Source organism: Pollicipes pollicipes, unplaced genomic scaffold (genome assembly GCF_011947565.3).
Source record: "Pollicipes pollicipes isolate AB1234 unplaced genomic scaffold, Ppol_2.1 Scaffold_4881;HRSCAF=5763_pilon_pilon_pilon, whole genome shotgun sequence".
NCBI lineage: Eukaryota > Metazoa > Arthropoda > Thecostraca > Pollicipedomorpha > Pollicipedidae > Pollicipes > Pollicipes pollicipes.
Window position 1 is genome coordinate 46,128,795 of NW_023596576.1, and position 20,040 is coordinate 46,148,834.

Below are 20,040 nucleotides of genomic sequence, written 5' to 3' on the forward strand. Positions count from 1 at the left end.
AAAGAGGAGCGCCGTTTTGTTTCGTGCAGGCTTCAAGTCGTACGGCCGTGATTACGTGCGTCGAATTTTTTGGTTCCCGAGTCTTCAAACAATTTTTGACAAAATGCTTGCCTTGTATGTTATTTATCATGTCACCTGTTATGCCACATATCCCCATTTCGTGTTGTCTAGATGGCAATTATCAGGCCCACCGATTTGCTGAATCATATCCGACCGCTAGGCCCTGGGATACAAGTCACATACGATCTTATTTATAAACCTACAAAACATTGCAATCGCTTGTAAGGAAATGACCTCGCCGGTGACGGACTGAATGGATTGGCCACTGTCCCCTCCCCCACCACAATATAGCAATTTTTGGTAAGGCTCTGAAAATCACACTACCTTTCTGCTTGCATGCCAATTCCTTTTTGCGGTGTGTTTCATTTGTGCGCTACAACAAGATTGCCAGGGGCATAAGTCTTATGGGAGTGTAGTTGCGACTTTCAACTATGACAGCACTTTCGCAAACAATACTATGCCAGGTCAGCAGAAAGAAACATCGGAATGTGGTTACTCTTTCAATATACCACATATATTGAAACTACGCCGACGCCATTTGTATAATCAAAATTGGCGCATTGCTGGAAGAACAACACTTTGGAAACGTTTTTGCTACGCCAATTCCTTTCAATTTACGAGTAATTGGAGCACATCTGGCAGGAGTGAAATTCAAGACGCATTGCGCTTTGAACTGATATAATCATCAATCTTAGCATGTTACTTTTGTACACAACAACCACTACCAACAAATCAACCGGTTTAAGCTTGACATGAGATAGGACAGACTTTTCCCTCATGTTCAGTTACGTTGCCGCATGTGCTGCTAGACAGAAGTTTGCGGTATAGTATGCGTCACTAATGCAACCACCAATCATACGCGGAACTTTGCTTAAAGTTGAGGACACAAACGGATTTTACGGAATGATCGAGATGAGGCATAAGTTTCACAGGTGGATTAATTGTTCAGGATATTGTCCCCGTATGGTGCTCGTGTGTGCGCAAGGTTTCGGCCACTCCATATTCCTGTCGATGTCAGGGTGGCATTGAGTCCTGAAGTGGGGACTCAGTGATTTGTTTCGCTTTCAGTCCATTACACGTCACACCTGAACTGGCGCCTTGGAATTGTTGAAAATCCAACGGGATGATCTTCTGATTACGAGTCCAGCAGCGTTTTACCAACTGCGCATCCGAGCTTGCGTCCTTCCCGGTTAGCTCAGTTGGCAAGTACAGCATCCGTAACCGTTTGGGATTCTGGCGATGCCAGGAATGCAATTTAGGTTGTGATGAGTACATGGATGAAAACCAAGCACTGTCCAGTCCTTCTCGGGACTCACTTAGAACTCCACGACAAACCGAGAATAAGCTGGTCGAAGCGTCGTATGCATACTCGGAGACAAGAACAATAGTGCAGATAATTATTGGATTCGCTAGAGGTTCTAACGTCCATTATTTCTATGCAAACGCCATTGACATAAGGTTGCTTAAATTAATCGATAAATTATTGGGATGCGGCAGCACCTCTAGACAGGGAAAAGTCCACCCATACTGTAAATGGTACATCGAAGAAAACGCAAAATATTTAATCTGAGCAAAAGTTGTCCAGTACCGTGAAGGACGTTTCAGTACACAGAAAACAAGTTAAGCACACGCACCGGTAAGAATGAGCGTATTTAGAATGGTATTGTGGCCCTTCTCACACACAGAACGGCCTCCCGAAGGACTTGTGCTCAACACCACGGTACTATTACAAGCGTTAAGATTAAGAGTCCATCGGTCAGCTTTCTGTTATTTAATGATAGGTTAGCGCGGTGTGTTCTGATTTAAGAAAGACACAAAATGAATGTGCTAGCTACTGGCCAGTTACGTGGTACTTGCGAAAAAAGTACCAGAGTTTGGGGGAACTTTACGTTAGGATTGCAAGGAAACTGTATAATAGTTTTGGTGGTCTCGGCTTCTAGTCCAGATATACTAGTCGTGTGCCATATGGCAACGATGCTCCAGGGACGGTACTAAAATCCTGCCAAAATATTAATGCTGAGGTGGTGATTGTGCATGAATTGATAAGATGTTATTGGGGCGCAAGGCGGGCACCCGACCTGGTCAAGGACTGGTTAGACAGCTTCTAATAAATGAAATGAATGTTTACGAGCACTCAAGACCAGCTAATTGCGTACACAACAATAATTATTACAGCACTGACATGAAAAATATATCGATAACACAATTTCAATTATCTGACAAGGCCATGGTGTCCTTGGTTTCCTAACGCACATCTTAATATTTTGGCAGCGCATGAAATACGTGCTCTACCTGTTTCTTAACAAACACATAAAGACATCAGACCAACATAGAGACACAAGGGTCCATCGAGGTTGTTCTACCCCAGGTTTCGCGCCTATCCTTGGCACCAATCCTAACCGCCTGACCTGCCTGAATTTAGAGATAAATAAGCTCCTTAGACCGACGGATTTTGTCGAAACGATTTTTATATGTTGCTAGAGAGGGGCTTCCTCCAACTTTGTTGGGCAGTCCATTTCAATGATTCACTATTCTTTGACTTAATGACATCTGCCTATTCACAATGCTGCTGATACCTTTTGCTAAATGAAGCTGGTTTTCTCTAAACTTTGGCCTAATTTTCGGTCTTCTTGTAGATCTACCTTGTCTATCACTTTCATAATAATGAATAACTCTATCAGATCCCCTCTAAGTCTACGATATTTCAGTGACTACAAATCCAGGGCCCTAAGCGCATTCCTATTCTCTAAGTTGCCCATCCCATTTGTCATCCTATTTGTTTTTGCTCAACGCTCTCCAGCCTATGTATATCGTTTTTAAAGTATGGGGACCAATCCTGTACACAATATTAAGTGTGGTCTGGCATAAACTAAGTACAACTTTCTGAAAACTTTCCACTCTCGTCATGAATATTCCTGTTAATAAGTCACAGCATTCGAAGTGCCTTGTTCCGAACAGCCCAACATTGCTTTTTAGCCTTTTAATTTCCTGGGATTATAACCGTTAACTCCTTTTCCTGCCTCGATGTGGTCCAACTTTTGGCCGCCCATTCCATAGCTACTGCCCTCGCTACCAGAACTACCCAAACGCATCACCTTACGCTTATCATAATTAACTGACATCTGCCAACCGCCGATAATGCCACAACATTCCTTGGTTCAACATATTCATCAATCGCCCGATAATGTAGCTGCAGCGGGTCCTAGGGTCCGTTAAAAGGTGGTCTTCACGAGCCTTTCACGACAGCTCACTAGCTCCCAGTACGCGCGAGTTGACGGCCCGAGTGATGCGAGGCGCCACAAAACTCCTCCGATAAAATATTAAGCATTCGCGCACTTTCTGCAAACTGACAGTGCAACTTAAATTAAATTGCAAACAACTATAAAGCTACCTGGTAAATAGCGGATGCAACATTGCACACAACGTATCACGTAAAACAGAAGCCTAAACAGCGAGCAGGAGAAGGCCGGACGCGCCCATCGATCGGAGAGGTGTGAGAGCTGAAGGAAAGCGTATCTGCTGGATGCGCCACCAGACAAATGTATACAAGATATCGGCCCCAGCGACTGGCCTAATGCGCCTTGAACGACACTGCTTCAATTAATTTTTGCCGGATCCTGTCCCTCTTTAGGCGTGCGTTATGCAGCTTTGCCTAGTAATCAGGACACACCCGTCGCTAGGTGGCCACCAGCATCCTGATGAGCTCGGTGTGGTGGTTTTCCAAACCGCACTGAGCTTCCAGGAGGTGACGGTCGGGATCTCACACGCCATGGTTACCGATCCCGCACACCGCCGTGCTCTCCAGCATCCGCCAGGGCACTGCTTGGTAAGCCGCGTCCAGCCGTATGATGTCTCAGCGAATCTCCTCCTCAGCACTCAGGACCACCTCCGGACAGCTCCTGCGGAGCGACTCGTCAGCCCACCACGACTTTTCAGCCACAGACGGTGACATAAGGATGTGGGGTCATAAGGGCGCTTCTTGGCAGGTAGCGCAGCCTGCTCTGTCCAGTGCTCTTTGGACGACGAACATGTGAGATATAGCAAATGGCATTGGCGAACCCAAAGGACAGTCCCGGCCGGTAGTCATCATCGCCCAGTATATCGAGCACCTCGGTGCTGTCGGTGTCATACGTGCCATCCGCGCCCCGCTAATTGGAGCTGTGATGTATAGCTGGGATGGATGCGGGATCCAGCCCAGTGATGTTCCTGCTGCGCTCCGTGCACGTGTCTGAATGTGTGACAAACTGGTTAGCGTTCGGGTTGTTGCTCCACCCACATAGGAAATCGTAAATGGATGGTAACGAACGCAGCAGAACCAGCGAACTCGAGGCCATCATTTCGGGTTATTTTCTGGGTCTGGGTTAGACACGGGGACACTTGTTCTCAAAAAGCTGGAGTATATGATATTGATGTTCTGTTCTCAAACAAGTGAAAGCAGCCTGCAAGGCAAAGAACACGACCTAATTTCACTGCAACCAACGGTCTCCAAGTGGGTAGCTCATTAAGGTCACTGCTGGTAGTAAACAGTAGCACAGTGGAGCTCTACAACATATGTAGGTTGAGAAGCTATGGATCGCCATCTGGAGTGATTAGGCACCAGCACACCAAAGTAACGTTTATGGCTTAACTTTACAGCTTTGCCACTTCGTGTTGTTCACAGCAATGTTTCTGGCTTAAAGCAGGAGAATGCTACAAAGAGCACCAAAATGGCAGTTTTACTGGATTCTGCTTAAAACATCTACCTGTATCATGTGTATCAACGTCAAGAGAAATCATTCACAATCTGGTTGACCAAGATATCTCTCAGGTGATTTCGACGTGAATCCAAAACTGATAAAACCGTATTCGAATTATTGAAAGGCCTCTTAAACCTGACAGTAGTTGTATTCCACTTTATAAGTCCACAATTGAAGCATTTATGTTCCCATGACTGCAACAGACTAAATGTTCAAATGATTAAAACTAACAGTTGAAACCTGAAAATTTTAGCTGCAATTTTAAATTTACAGTTAAAACAAAGAGCACCAGCACCAAGCAAGTTCTGCCAAAATGTCATATGTGGCAAATAAGCATTCTGTTCTAGAGGTTTTAGTTCTGACCATATACATAAGATTAAGATATTTCAAAGCTGTTAACGGTGATGGGGCAGGCTTCTGATAGCAAGTCATAAAAGCGGGCTGTGCAATGTACATGAGGCTTAAGCCTGTCGAAGTGGCGGACGGTAGCAGTGTGGATGAATTTTTCATACAAATTAAATATTATGTATGTCATCTGTACCAGTTCCTGATTCCTGAGCAAAATCAGCACTCCGTGGACCAGATTTCACTTAGCAGTTCTCATCTGTCAGTCAAGCTAAGTGCAAAACACGTATACACTTTCCATTCACCAAATCATGCCCATGTAGTCATACATGGTATCAAGAATTAGGAGTACACCACAATAAAATCTTCGCACTAATAAACACCTACCAGAAGATTTTGGTAAACATATGTGGCCAAAATTGTCGTATACTGGTTAATATCTATTGGAAAAATGCTCAAGCTTCAGCATCAATATTGCAATTTTTACAGTGATTTGCATTAAGTGCCTGCATTAAAAACATGAAACAGAAAACAATGCCAAAATTTTGACGTAAAAGTTAGTGAACTGCTTGTTACATATAACGTAGAAGATGATTCAAATTTGATATGACTTGCCACCTAAAGAAATACGTCATCCAGAAACTAAGCAGGAAATTATCACAACTGGAACATGCAATCACAATACTCGTAATGTGTAACCATGAAAAGGTATCTATCTGGCAAAGCTAAACACAAAAAGTCAGACAGCTCAGTTAAAAAACTTAAAGATATCTTCAAAAAAAAATCCTGGACTCTGAAGAGCATTGACCCCAGCTAGACCATAAATATCCCATTGAAAGAGACCCCATCGGGCTGATTGGCGCCTCCGAATGGCACCATCACCGCCGACTTATCTACAATAACACAAAAAAACACACAAATGTATGGCCACTTGGGTATATCTGTGGCTTGCGGAGACCATGCTACTACGCAGCACATCCAACGAAAGCAATAAAACAACGAAGTATTTGCCACCCACCCCAAATACCGACCCCTCCATCCAGTGCACACAATCAACCCGCACAGCGGGTTCGATGACTGCTCGAAGACTGCATCGGGTCGTTTAGATCCATGGTCTGGTGCACAATACCAAAACTAGTATCGGGTTTCCTTGCAATCTGACGTAAAGTGGTTGAGGAGCTGCCAGTCTGGCTCAAGGTCACCGGGTTTTCAGCTGGAAGATTTCGAACGTTGCGTATTGCGGCAAACTTGGCGGGTGTTATTCCATGCGAAATTGCTGCATGTGTTGCAGAGGTGGTGATCCCAGCATGAAGCGGTGCACATAGCGCACATAGCACATGGAGTTTTATGCCATTTGCTCTTGTTCAGATGGCTTGAATATTCTTTCAAAAGAAAGCTTGTGAAAATGAGCTTGTAAGGATGGTGCACCAAACGCCAAGTGAGGGATTATATAGTCCATCAGATTGCATATGATTCAAAAGAAAAAACTGAAGTTTTAACTGATGTCAAGAATTTAAGCATTGTTTTAGTAAACTAACATAGCAGAACAAAAGGAGCGCACGCAGATGTACCATGTTTATACAGGACGTTTGATATCACTTTTATAGGAGCTTTTTCAGCGTTAAACCCGTTGTGTGCAATTACGGCGAATAATCATAAAAACGGCTTTGCTCTTTCAATATCTGCATCCTCGCTGTTATCGGACGCCATTGCTAAGCAACACCTGTAGGATACTTTTTGCGTAGGATACATCGCTACTCACTTGGAACGAAATCAAATAGCAACACTGTAGCTACATAGACTATTGCGATTTAGTACCGATGAGGAAACGGCGCGGCATTGTGCACGTAACGCCGACAATTTGAAAGCAAGCGTGTCCAAAGTTAAAAATAAAAACTGTCACCAAACCGGTATCGAAATTCGAAAATGTCAGTCTTGAAAAAAAGTTTGATGCAAGTGAAAAAGTCCTCAGTTTGGGTTTGGTGGCCATGCTTGAATGCTATGGCTCCTCTGAACTTGGCCAAACTGCAAGAAACAAGTACATTGCGAAAGTTGTTCAGTGCATTTGCGAGGAATATTTTTCAGATAAATAAGACAGGAGTAATAGCCTTGTTCCTCGGAGAAATCCAGGAGAATGTAGATTGAAATGGGTTGATACTTCGGCAACATGCCTTTATTGAGACAGTAGCAGAAGTAAAGTCGCCTGGTTTTTCTCCGAGGAATAAGCCTACCACTACTGTCCTTAACAAGTGCATTCACTCATGCTAACGTAAAAGGGCAAAAGACTACCCCGATCCGACACAATGTCACGGCTTCTAAAACAGATGTTGATCTATCAAAATGATAGTCCTGCGTAAGTATTGAGACGCGGCATCGACAACACTGATGTAATAATTGTTCGTCTCTCGTCATCGGCTAGTGGAAGCATGTACACGTCGTTTCCGGCATCTAACTACCCGACTGTAGTCAGGTGTTACGGGGGTCCTCAGACGGAGTGGATGGTGCTTCGCTTTCAGCCACATCCAACTGCGGCCAGTATTTTCCTCTTGGAATTGCTGGCATTCGTGCCAGGGCCTTCTGATCGCGTCGATCTTGATAAGCTGGGTTGGTAGGGAAGTGGGCTTGTCATCACGAGAGTCTAGTTCGAACCCCAGCAATTTCAAGGAGATAATCCGGGTTGTGATGCGTACATGGCTGAGAGCCAAACGTCATCCAGTCCTTGTCAGGGCTCAGTAATACCTAACGACGATCGGACAGTTAATTAGTTAAAACGTTGCGTACATACTAACCCACCAGCAGATGACGTCAGTCCGAACAACTGCTCCATCACTTTTTAAGTAGTTCGTCGTGCACGGTTTCTGGGCCTTAAAACTGCATGATCCGATGTGAGGTTCAACAGAGCTGTACTACACAAATCAAACGGTTACAAAGCTGTCTTAGAAGTGTTGACGTTCGGTTAACTGCCGAGTGTTAGACCACCTGTTAAGTGTGGAGTGCAAATATACTAAAAAGGTTTAAATGAAAGAGTGTGAAATCTGAAGCATGAAATTCGTTGAACTGCGAGACGGATTGGAATGACCACTTCCAAGCAAATTAACAGGGTATAATTTACAGTGTGCAAACATTAAGCTTTGTACAAAAAATGTGTCTGTTTCACCTAATTCTGCATTATTGAAAGAGCTGCAGCAGTGTGCGTGCTACAGTAATTTTGGAGCACGTCAGTGCAGGGCGATGCTGGGCAGGGCCGGAAGAGGACGTTTCGATCCCAGACGCATCCCGCCCGGGATCGGGTGGGATGGAAGAATCGGATGGGACAAAACTATTGTCTTGTGCCGGAGCGATGGGACGGTTAGGACGGACGGAGTCAAGACCGAAGCAGAACGGTGTATGATGCTGCCCCATCGCCTCCCGTCCCGAGCCATCCCGTGCCATCCCGTTCCGCCCCATCCGGACGACAGGATCGGACTCAGCGAAGCGGACCAACTCAAAGAGACTAACTTTGAGGAGTGCGGTCCTCTCCGCCATCACCGCGCGCGTGTACGGCTGAGGCACTTGCGGCACTGCAGCACACGCTGTTACAGAGTTTACACTGCTGTGCGTTTCGACCTTTGTCTTATGTTCTCAGCGATGTGAGCGTCACTTTCTGCTGCATGTAAGCGTTCTCAGCATGTATGATATGATACGTCGTGCAGACCCTGCGCCCCACGCCTCCCTCCGCTCGTCTCGAAACGAGATGGTGTCACGAGCACAGCAGCCTGCCGTTGAGACGGCACCTGTGTTGTCGAGACGGCTTGTGCTATTCACCAGACGTGCCGACCGTCGTTGTTACAGCTCCCATGGGTTCATTGTCTTGGGCCTGCCGCAAGCTGGCGGTGAGTACAGTTTCCGAAGGATGCTTGTGAAAGTTGTGTGTTAGTTTTCGCGACATCTGAAAGGTCTACCAAACTGGAACATTTACTTGTCGACATGACAAGTTTTAGCTTTGTTGTGAGAAATTGGTCCCCGGTACTTTGTCCCTGCATTCTTGCGTATTCAAGTGACTAATGGGTGTCTATTGATGAAGCTTGAGCGACTGCCGTCTTCTCGCCATAATTTACAGGAAAAGGGCATGCCATTCCGACAACCGAATGTCTTTTGCGAACTATGACCTTAGCAAAACACTGCTAAGACGAATATTGTATGGGCCTGCTGGGTTAGAAAAAAAAAACAAACACCACTAACTCGTAGTTGCTAAGTCGTAGTATCTCACACCTTCGAGAGCCCTGCTGGGTTAGAAAAAAAAACAAACACCACTAACTCGTAGTTGCTAAGTCGTAGTATCTCACACCTTCGAGAGCACACGTCAAACAGCTTCCCGATAATATTAAACGCCGTAATACTACATTGAGTGGCTAAATTTGAACCTGACCACTCAGTATACCATGAACCCAGAGACGTTTCTGCGTATTCATCATCACTCAACCGCAGGGCTGTGCGTCATGCTCCTGCATCAATTAATCCCCGCCAACTAAAACTGGGAGCTTTTAAGCGCAGTCACAGATCCCTCTGACCCCGCGGCCAGGCCCGAGTTCGATGCCCGCTGCGCATTCAAGCCACTCGTCAGAGGACACTTGCAGGGCGAACACAGATGAGCCGTGAATGTCAGCTTCGTCATAGTAGCAGGTCGGCTAACTCCGACCAGGCTTTCCACCAGTCGCCGTCTGGTAACGAGAAGCAAAGGTCGGCCGTCATCACATGTACCGCGATCGGTCCCGCCGGAGCAGGGATCTACATAATGATCGTAGCGGTCTGTAAGCAGCTATCCTCAGACATCAGTCCAGTATCGGAATTGTTAGCTCATCGACCGGCAATCGCTGCGTGGAGTAGCTAATTTGGTACCGCTGTAGTATGTCGGGAACAGCCTATCGGTATGGTGCACAAGCACAAAATAATTTGGCAGCGTGAAGACAAAATAGAGAATACCACTGCGATGCGACCACCACGGTTAACTAATGATCTTCGTGAACAGCTGACAAATGACCGGAGCAGTCAGTGAAATGGTGCCTGATAACACTTTTGGCTGCCTATTGTGCAAGCAAAGCATTTAAGGTCCCTGCAGACGAATGCCGGGCCAGCAGAAAAATCGTTCCAACCGAAACATGGGGCGGCACATGTAGGAAGTTGCGGCATGCTTCGTGATTTATCTTCTCTTTTTGCCGGGAGCTTTCTTAGAGTTCAATAATTCTGCAAAGTTTTGGCCTTGGTATGGGTCTGATGGGAGGCCAGCATGCGCTGGTGGTACTTTCTTTGTGTCGGTATTTTAGTCTTTAGCGTTTCGACCGAAGACGAAGCTCAATGGTGCCAACATTTCAGTTAATGATGTTGTTTGGTGCCTATCAAAAATGTGTCTTTGAAATTGGAATGCCACGCCGTTTCAAGGAAAGATAAAATGAGAATACAGCTTGTATGGACGCATTCTTATTTTATGTTTCCGGTATCAAATCGTCCGAAGCCCTTCTATGACGCCCTTTTTAAAATTTCGAATAATTGGGGGATAAACGCTCCGGGCGCTCAGCATATGTGCGAGACCAACTAGCGATATTCCATTTCGTAAGAGAAGGTTAATTATCGCTGGGACAGAGCAGTTGGTGAACAATTGGTGCATTTCGTGAGGAAAAAGGTCACTGTTGGCGTAATGGCTGTCAGTTCCTAACACTGTTTAAACCTAACACCTTCTGAATCTAACCAGCCAGCTCATACACCAGCCATGTATTACGTGCGTTTCTGTGTCGATAACAATAACTGCAACAAAAATAATGACGCGGACAGCAGCGACATGAGTAACCAAATGAAAACTTCTGCTACGCTCGTTGCAATCGGACCGACTACAGAACCTGTAAACTCGTACGAGACCGAACTTTGTAAGCGCTTGACATGATCGGCGCGCTGCGATCTGCGCCCATCTTGGCCGGTTCATTTCGGCCGGAGCGGCGGGTAAGGTCAGGGGTCGTCGGCCTGGCGGCGGCGGCCGACCGGCCGGGCCAAGTTGGCCGCCGGCTGCGGCGACTCCATCCGCCAGTCCGTACAAGTGGTAGAGCAAGCCGTGCCGGCGAACTTTGTTTATGGGATTGCTTGGTTTACGGGCGCACTGATGAGCGGGCCAGCGCGGACCGGCCGTCTTATTTCCCACCGGGCCGTCGTCCCGATCGTCTCGGAGGTGATGCAGCGGCTGAGGCGCGCCGGGAGACAACACGGCTCCGCCCGCTGACTCGCCGGGGCCGACCGCCGCCGCCCGCCCCACACCAGCGCCGCCTCTCCGCCGCCGGACGATTTGACGCCGCTCGCGGGCTGCGGTGGAAAAGTGCAGCGCTCGGGAAAAAAACGGCCGGCTGATGGTTATTGGGTTACCGTCTGCTAGTTCCTTGAAAATTAAGCGCACTCCGTGCCTTTCGATCAAATGGGGTCTGCTTTTAAGATGTGGTAATGAGCGTGAGGTAGTTCACTATTTTGCCGACTCCGGCATTCACGGTGGCGACGTCGGAAATTGTATTTCTCTGCCCGACTGGCTATGCCCCTAAATCCGGCACGGCTTCGCTAAATTTCCTATGAATTGAGCCGATTCCATGCTCAGTAACATGCCTTGTTTTTTCTGAACTGTGTCGAACTCACGTTTGTATTGACTTGTCCCACGTCCCCAGTGCTTAACCGTATATGATCTCATAGGCTCATTGGTTGGCTTTGAACTGGTTCGATACAGCAAGCCTTTCTAAGGTACTTCCGGATACTAAGGGTAGGATGGCTAGGAGAGGATATATCGGCACTTAAGATGCATGGTTCTTCACACCGCCGTTTCTATGTGCATCTTCATACATCTTCGCCGACAATCCAACCGTTCGCTCGGCCTTCCGCAGCCCCGCACGCCAAGGTGGCCGGCCCCACCGACCTCTACGTCCAGCTGGACAGCAACATCAACCTGAGCTGCGAGCTGCGCGTGCTGGCCGATCCGCCGATCACGCTCACCTGGCTGCGGGACGCGGCGCCGATCGACCTCGGCTCGCCGCGCGCCGGCATCAGCATCCAGACCGAGCGCACCAACCAGGGCAGCAGCAGCTTCCTGGTGATCTCGCGCGCCCGCCAGCGCGACTCGGGCAACTACACGTGCCGCCCGAGCGAGGGCCGCTCGGCCGCCGTCCGGGTTCACGTCATCGATGGTACGTCCGGCGGTGCCCACTGGGGTGGGGCGACGCCCTGGCGGTGGCGCTCTTCCCAGGGGCCTGTGTGGCACGCTCCCCCGCCGTCTGCGCTGGAGGGTACGCGATTACATGCGCGGTTCTGGGGGTACGCCAGGGAGGGATGCGAGGGTGTCATGTATGATGTCGCAGAGGGAGGAAGAGGATGGGAAGGTCGGAGGCTCCGGAGAGCTGTTTTGGTGGGTGATGGTGGTGGGCAGAGCTGCGAGTGTGTCGTAACCAGCGGGCGTTCCCGTGCTCGGTCCGTGTGTCATCCGAAATTGGGAGCACGGTCATGTTTTCGGGTAAGGTACGTATCTGGCTTACCTGCGACGGCCATGCGAAAATCGATTTCCAACTTGGAAGAGAGGCGAAGTAAGTGCAGCAAGTCGTGGTTGTCTATAGAACAGCGCCAAGCAACGGCCAACGCGTCCTGACGGTCGTGTACGTTGGACAAATGGACAAAAATATCGATAGGAGGCGGAGGGCATGATTGATGATGTGCATCTGATGGCATAACGGCCAATAACTGCGCAGTGTGCTCATATCCAAACATGCCATTGCTGCGCTGTACGCATCCATGGTCTCAATCAAGTCCTTCTACTTTAAGCCCACACTTGGGTTTTGGCCCGCGTCCTTCATAGTGAGCTTTCACGTATTTACTTCACTTACTGCGTTGATACAGGTCATAACCCTAGTGGGCGGCGCTGGCGTGTAAAGAACGGCGCTCTGACGTGGACTGCGACGAGCGATTGGGCTCCAGATTAGCTAATCTGGCGAAATGGTGAATCCGTACACTGCCGTCTCGGTGCTTTAAACGAGTTTTGGGGTCCGGGGCTTCTATCCGGCGTGAGCAATCAAGGGGGGATGTGAGGCTTCCTAAAAGCATACAATCATCGGACACAATACCTAATTTTCTTTCAGCCGTGCCTCAGCGGAGCGGTATCGCGCGTGTATAAACTCCCGAATTGGCAGAACCATATGCAAGAACAACAACACGCAGTATTGCAAATTGGCAAATGCGTGCAGAACTAAGACGCGTTTAAGCACTGTACGCTGACCGCTGAGAGAAAAACTGGAGCTGTTCCTCGCGGCACGCGCGATGAGCTCAAAATCGCCGCGGGTTTGGAGAATTTTTTAATCAACTAAATGCTGCGTAATGCATGGCAAGCCGATGGAGACATGACTCGCATGGGTTACGGAAAGTGACAAGATCGATGCTTTTTCTAGCCAAGTTACTTAACAGTCTTTCCTTGCTAGAGGCGAGCTGGAGACAGACGATAGTTTCAGACACGTGGTGCCTTGTGAATAGCTGCAGAATGTGACTAAGCAATCGGTCCCTGGATCCAGAAGAGCACGGCGATTCGTCAATTGACGCGTCAGTTCTCTCCGCAGTCCACAGTCTGGGGAGAGAAGGGTGACGGCGCAGGGCCAAGGCAAAGAGCGGGAGGGCGCAGGGTTAAGGTCAGGAGCGAGACGACGCAGGGCTAAGGCAAGGAGCAGAGCGTCGCACGGTTAAGGTCAGCAGCGGGACGGCGCAGAGCTAAGGCGAGGAACGGGACGGCGCAGGGGTTAAGGTGAGGAGCGGGACGGCGCAGGGGTTAAGGTGAGGAGCGGGACTGCGTAGGGTTAGGGCAAAGAGCGGAACGGCGCAGGGTTAATGTCAGCAGCGGGACGGCGCAGGGCTAGGGCAAAGAGCGGGACGGCGCAGGGTTAAGGTCAGCAGCTGGACGGCGCAGAGCTAAGGCGAGGAACGGGACGGCGCAGGGTTAAGGTCAGGAGCGGAACGGCGCAGGGTTAAGGTCAAGAACGGGACGGCGCAGGGTTAAGGTCACTGACGGGACTGCTCAAAGCTAAGGCGAGCAGTTGGGTGAGCACCTTTTCCGGACAAAATGTTGGCAAGCAGACACATTCTGCCTCTACGCTTGGGTTGCTAGAAGTGGTATCTCTGTTTTTACACGCAAGCTTCCTGCAAGATTACGTACTGAATTCGACCTTGACCTGCCTGGGACCTGCCTTTTCCGAGAATTGCTGGCACTGCATCCGGCCCGATTCGAGGGACAAAATTAGTGTGGCCATGATGAATATCCGGCAACAGGAAAGGTCGCGAACAGAAGGGATTAAATGCAGGCATGCTTGTTGCCAGGCATACAGGCAATACGTTGTTGATAGAACGAAAATTTGAAATGTGTTATGCGTTCACTATGTGCAGTTGGAGCTGGTAAGCATACTTTGATACATCCGACATAAAAGGAGCTCCGACCATCACGTTTGGAAAAGGCCTGCAAACACAGAGGCGCAACCCGTCAACCCAAGGGTGGACTGACCCAGCACAGGTCTGTGCCAAACAGACAAGTGTCAGCTCTGAGAGCGAAAGTCCACATTATCTGCCACAGTTCCATACCAGCATGTAGCAGTGGGCAGCAGCCAGCGGTCAGCGGTCGTGTAGCAGTCAGCTGAGTGACACGGGGCCTCGCTGGGTGACCCCGGTCGGCGCACCGTCCCGCGCGGAATGACCCCGGATCCCATGGAAATTAGTTCAATCTAAGTGCGCAGCCTGGGAAACACGTTCCGCCGACGTGTCGTCGAGCGCGCCCCGGGCGATCGGACGCCACCGGCGCGTGCGATACGCCAACGGGTCGATGGGACGGGTCAGTCCGGCGTGCCCGGCCGGCGCGGCGGCGCGAAGTTCGGGTGTGGTGCTCCCGCGGGGCGGGCTACAGTCGTTCCGAGCCAGAGGCAGAAACACACCTGGCAGCTGTTGGACATCCGACTAGCTATATTGGCGATCCATGTTAGACTGCCAGTAGGCAGACACCCACGGGGCATGACCTGTGATGACCAATATGAGTTGGGAATGGGAAATGTCAGGGACGACGCGGGAGGCCTTCAAAGGTCAGGACTGGAATTCTCTGAGGATCAGCGCTGGCACAATGCGATAGCATAACGGCCCATAGTCTTAAGCTCGGGCTGGAATGCCTAATATCTAGGCTTTGTCTTGTTGCTCACAGACGCGCTCGACAAACATGCCGCTAGCAAACTTTCCATGTTGAGATAGTCTGTTGCACTCGACGCGAGAACAGAAGGTGTTGTTTAACACACTCGAGCACAGCCGTGGCGATTCCCCCAAAGCGAATGGTCACATAGCCCATAGAGCCTGACTTTCAAGCACCTCATGTATATGCATCAGCACGGCTCCTTATCATATAAGAAGAAAGACGTTCGTCTCACATAAGTTCAAGGACAATAGAATACGCCGACCACAGATGGGCCGCTCCCGTGACAGCCTGCCTCGGGACATGTTTTAAAGGGCATGATAACGTTGTGGGTATACACCGTACTGGTGCCGCCAGGGATGTAGCCGGTTCCAACTGGGTCATTTATGTTGTAGGTCCCTACAGCTCGAGTGAAGCTAAGATCTTGAACACGGAACAAGGAAATGTCGATTTAAAAATGAAATTCTAGGAACGTATGCTCAGTGCTTCCGTGGAGTCGGCAATTTTGTTTTTCAAATCTTTGACAGGTGTTCCGTATTCAGGCCTAGGCTCAGGATATCACTGAACGAGTGGTGTGACACATTTCTCGGGTTTATTGCAACACTGTTGACGTCTTCAAGCGACATTAATGTCGCGATAGGTCATACCGGCACGACATGACACCCGCACATGACGACGCATTACACCCGTGCATGCCATGCGTGGTCGTTAATTATGCTAAAGCGTAATAATGCTACGGCGTAATAATGCTACGGCTTGCAAAGCTGTCCTAAGACGTGCTGCGCCACAATTTATATCAGCATTGCGGAGCTGTGCATCCAGCACTGCGCGATAGTATATCAGTAAAGCATGGACATAACAATGAATAAAAACAAAACATTGAACTGCTTCAGGGGGCGGCCGTCAGGATGAAAGTCACCGCGCCTTAAACACTACGGCGATCCATTTCGGTTTTGGTGCCATTTTATACGGCCAAATGCGAAAACATTCCAACATGTCCAAAGGCTACTGCGTCCGGACCCTACCGATTCCAGAGGTAATTACACCTGTGGTTGTCGGAATTAATCATGCAAATTATTTGAAAGGGATTAAAGGGATTGTAAAGAAAGTAAGGATGAAGAGGATTGTAAGAAAACTTTACCAGTTGAGCATAAGTTATACGATTTCAATTGGACGTTAGTTGGAATTTGGATGCTACGGTGATTTTAATTATATGCTCGTCAAAAGCTCAAGATTTATGCGCATCCATAAACTTCTATTTATAACTACCCATTTTGGAACTCGCAGCAATCACGGCAGCGTGCGGTTGCGCCATGATTGCCGATACACGCCCGTTAGCTGCGGTGCTGCTGCTTGTGACGTGACAGGCACACCCTTCAGCGGTGATGACGTCATTGCAGTTCACCGAATGGGGCTCGCGCCTGTCTAACGGTTACAGGGACGTTTCAGTGACATGTGTCACGCTTGTTCCGCGAAAAACTCACGCTGGTGAACTGCTACGTGAAACGCAATTGTGGGCGTGTCACGATTATGGATGATGCCAACATTTGATCCAGTTTTGCAACGCCAGTCAACTCTTCCGTGATGAACTGATGAGCAATGGCGTTATCATGTTTCTCAGGTCGGAGAACAAATCAGGGCTGGAGGGAACAAATTGGAGTTTCGGTGAACGACGTGACTTGAAAGCGGCGTTTTGAATGTAAAAATGTTTTAAATATTTTACAGGGAAACTGCAGGGGGTAAAGTACAATTTCGGGAAAACTGAGGAGGGCATGCCCTCCCAGTTGTTACACCCATGGCTTTGAGTCAGCCCATGTTATGAACCAGCCAACCTTGATGCTGCGAAGCGTCCGTGGAGGTTCGTCTGCTGTGTGCTGGCTACGAGGCACTTGTAATGCCTTCTGTGCACCAATTGTCTGCGAGTTACCAAGGCCACTTTTGTGCGTTACATTGCAATGCATCTGAAATAGCCATGCCATAGCCATTCATTGCCGTAACATGCAGATGAATTAAGGAACCGCAGTAATTGCTTGTGTGAAGCTGTAGTTATTGATCATTGTGTTGCTTTTCCTTCAAACAACCTTTGAACATTTATGTGACCAGTATTCAATCTTTTAAACTCAGCTGAGCTTGTTGCGCGCACTCTCAACACCTTTATTCAAACACGTTCCTAGATTTAAACGGGCGATTTTCACCCTGCACGCTCAGCCGCAGAGAATCACTTGACTCATGATCCACGCGAGGTACGGCTGCCGGCCGCGGCGGTGTGATCGTGGCCAGTGCCGCGTGAACATCCAGTTCCATTTGGAAACCAGCCCTCAGCTCCGAGACACCTGGTCATGTACCACGCCCCCGCAGATGCTCATTCAACAAAGACTGATGCGGTGTTGAGGTCGAAAAAGGGACGCTGTCGGTTCGATCTGCCATAGTATTGATCCTGATCAAGGTCGGGGGAGCCGAGGGACGCTGTCTGGCCATGCGCTGCGGCAAAAATATCCATGACGTTCTCGGCCAACAACGGTAGTGCCCTGGGATGTGGCGAACTCGAATGCCGCTCGCTGACCGTCTCAGGCGCTGCCGAACCCGGTCCTGTGGAAGGGAAGGTTCCGTCTCCGTGTCACGCTCTGCTTCTATGCCATACCACTCGGAAATGATGTGATGAATCATACCTTTCGATGTCTGTACTCCGCAGCTAGGTACTGCTATCCATGTGAGGCCTCGAGCGACGGCGACTGATGTCCTGTCCAGTCAGGCCGGGCTGACAGGCCGCCGGTGGCCGAGCACCCCAGCGGGTTGCCGGCAGCGGGCCAGCAGGGGCGCAGTGCGTGTGAAATGACGGGGCCGCCGTCCAATGACGCTGTTGTTTCGTCACCGTCAGATGAGCACCCGGCCGCGATGCAGACCGCTGCCGGGGACCGACTGCGGCCAGACGCGCTGCTGCTGACGCTGCTCATCCTCCGACTGGTCACCCGGTGACCTGGCACCTGACCTCTGACCCCGGGTCACGCCGCTGCTGCTGACGCTGCTCATCCTCCGGCTCTCCGGCTGGTCGCCCGCTGACCTGGCACTTGACCCCTGACCCCGGGTCACGTCGTCAGCGCCGGCTCCAGGCGGTGGACAGCCTAGGTGTTTGTGGAGCGTTCGCGGCGCCGGAAGCCGCTGTCTGAGAGCTCCGCTTGCGAGCTGTCGCCCAGCGCCCAGCGCCCAGCGCTGTGAACGGAGCGCCGATGGCCGCCCAGTGAACACAGCCCCACCGGAACGGTCGCTGTCTTCGACCAACCGCAGTCCGGGTCAGGACTGGCCGTAGCCACCGGACGCGCGCCGGCTGTTGGTGACCAACACACTCGCTAGTCGCGCAGAGTGGGCCCGGTCGCCGGCGTCAACACGGCGTGTGTGTTGATGCTTGCCGGCGTCGATCCGTCACATTCTGGGCCATCGTGGAGCTGGCAGATGCCGTTTAGTGATGGATGCGCACGTTGGAGAACTATTATTCAGCAGATGCATCGTTCATCATGATGACGGTGGATGAAATACGGACGGTTTGGGGAAGTGTGGATGTAATGGCCGACGTCGAAGCATGCCACCTTGTTACAGCGCAGTGACACAATGTAAATTTTGTCATCGGTTTGTTGCAATGCCTAGATGCGTTTATATTGTGGCCACCTGTGTGTGATGTAGTATAGAAATCCGCTACACATTGCCACAGGTTTTCGTGAAAGCATTTTGCAAATATATATCATAGCTAGTTGACTTTTGCAGTAGGCCATTCCGTTCCATTGTGTCAGTGGCGAAGTCCCAACGGCCCCAGGAAGCCCAACGACTCATTTTCTGGGCTTCATTCCGCGAACCCCATTGCTATTGTTGACTTCCCCAGCGCGCGTCTGGGCGTAGATGAAGCGGTGCGTCGGATGCCGCGTGTTTTGCACCAGCCTGCGGGGCAGTGCGGCTCGAGGGCCTGGTGTTCGTCATCGGGGGCCCATGTATCCATAAGTAATTCATGTGTCTGTTCCCACGGGTGAGGCCAGTGCTAGGGCCAATGGTGTTTCGTAAATGGTGTTGGCCTCCTTGGTGGCAGCGTAAGGCGGCCTCCATCCGATAAAATCGAAAATGATGAGAGTTAAATTTGGGTTTGTTGTCACCATGTGCCCGTCCGCCATGTTGTCCGTGCTCCCCCGCGTCGGCACACGTCACGCGCGTGCAAAGCGTCGACATGTTTCTCTGCAAAGAAAGCGCAACTAGGGATGGAAAGTTACGGAATGCATCGGTAGGCTGGGAATAAATGTTTTACGAACGTCACGCACGGTTGTCGCAACAGCGGTGTTTTGAAACAATGAGCAATCTTGAGCAGATTCACCTGGGATGCTGTTACCTCCGTGGCACGCTGTGCGACATTGTGATGCTTTATTGGTTGCTTCGGGGCGCGAGATGCAGCCCCTGTTCCGGGCTCACCCCGGAGGCGTGCCCGTTGAACGTGAATCGTCTAGTCAGGATCCGACCGCTTGCACTGCAAGGCCGAGAGTCCCATATACGTTGTCCATGATGCGAGCGGCGAGGCTGTTCTTGATTGTATGCTGTTGGGTATGCATGGATGGAGGATGCCGTGTGACAGATGTGGCAACGCCCACACCGACATCCTCCAAAGTAAGCATTATTTCAGCGCACTTTCGTTGAACGATTGTCCCCTCAGTGGCCCAA

At 49.9% G+C, this 20,040-nt stretch overlaps 1 protein-coding gene across 1 annotated transcript; it reads left to right on the forward strand.

Annotated features, from left to right (window-relative positions):
* Positions 1-6,560: 6,560 nt before the first annotated feature.
* On the forward strand, positions 6,561-19,641 carry LOC119100470 (platelet-derived growth factor receptor alpha). The gene is made up of 3 exons (XM_037223562.1): positions 6,561-6,579; positions 12,032-12,331; positions 18,224-19,641. Exons 1-3 carry the CDS (start codon positions 6,561-6,563, stop codon positions 18,319-18,321), a joined length of 417 nt encoding a protein of 138 aa, XP_037079457.1. The 3' UTR covers positions 18,322-19,641.
* Positions 19,642-20,040: the final 399 nt, after the last annotated feature.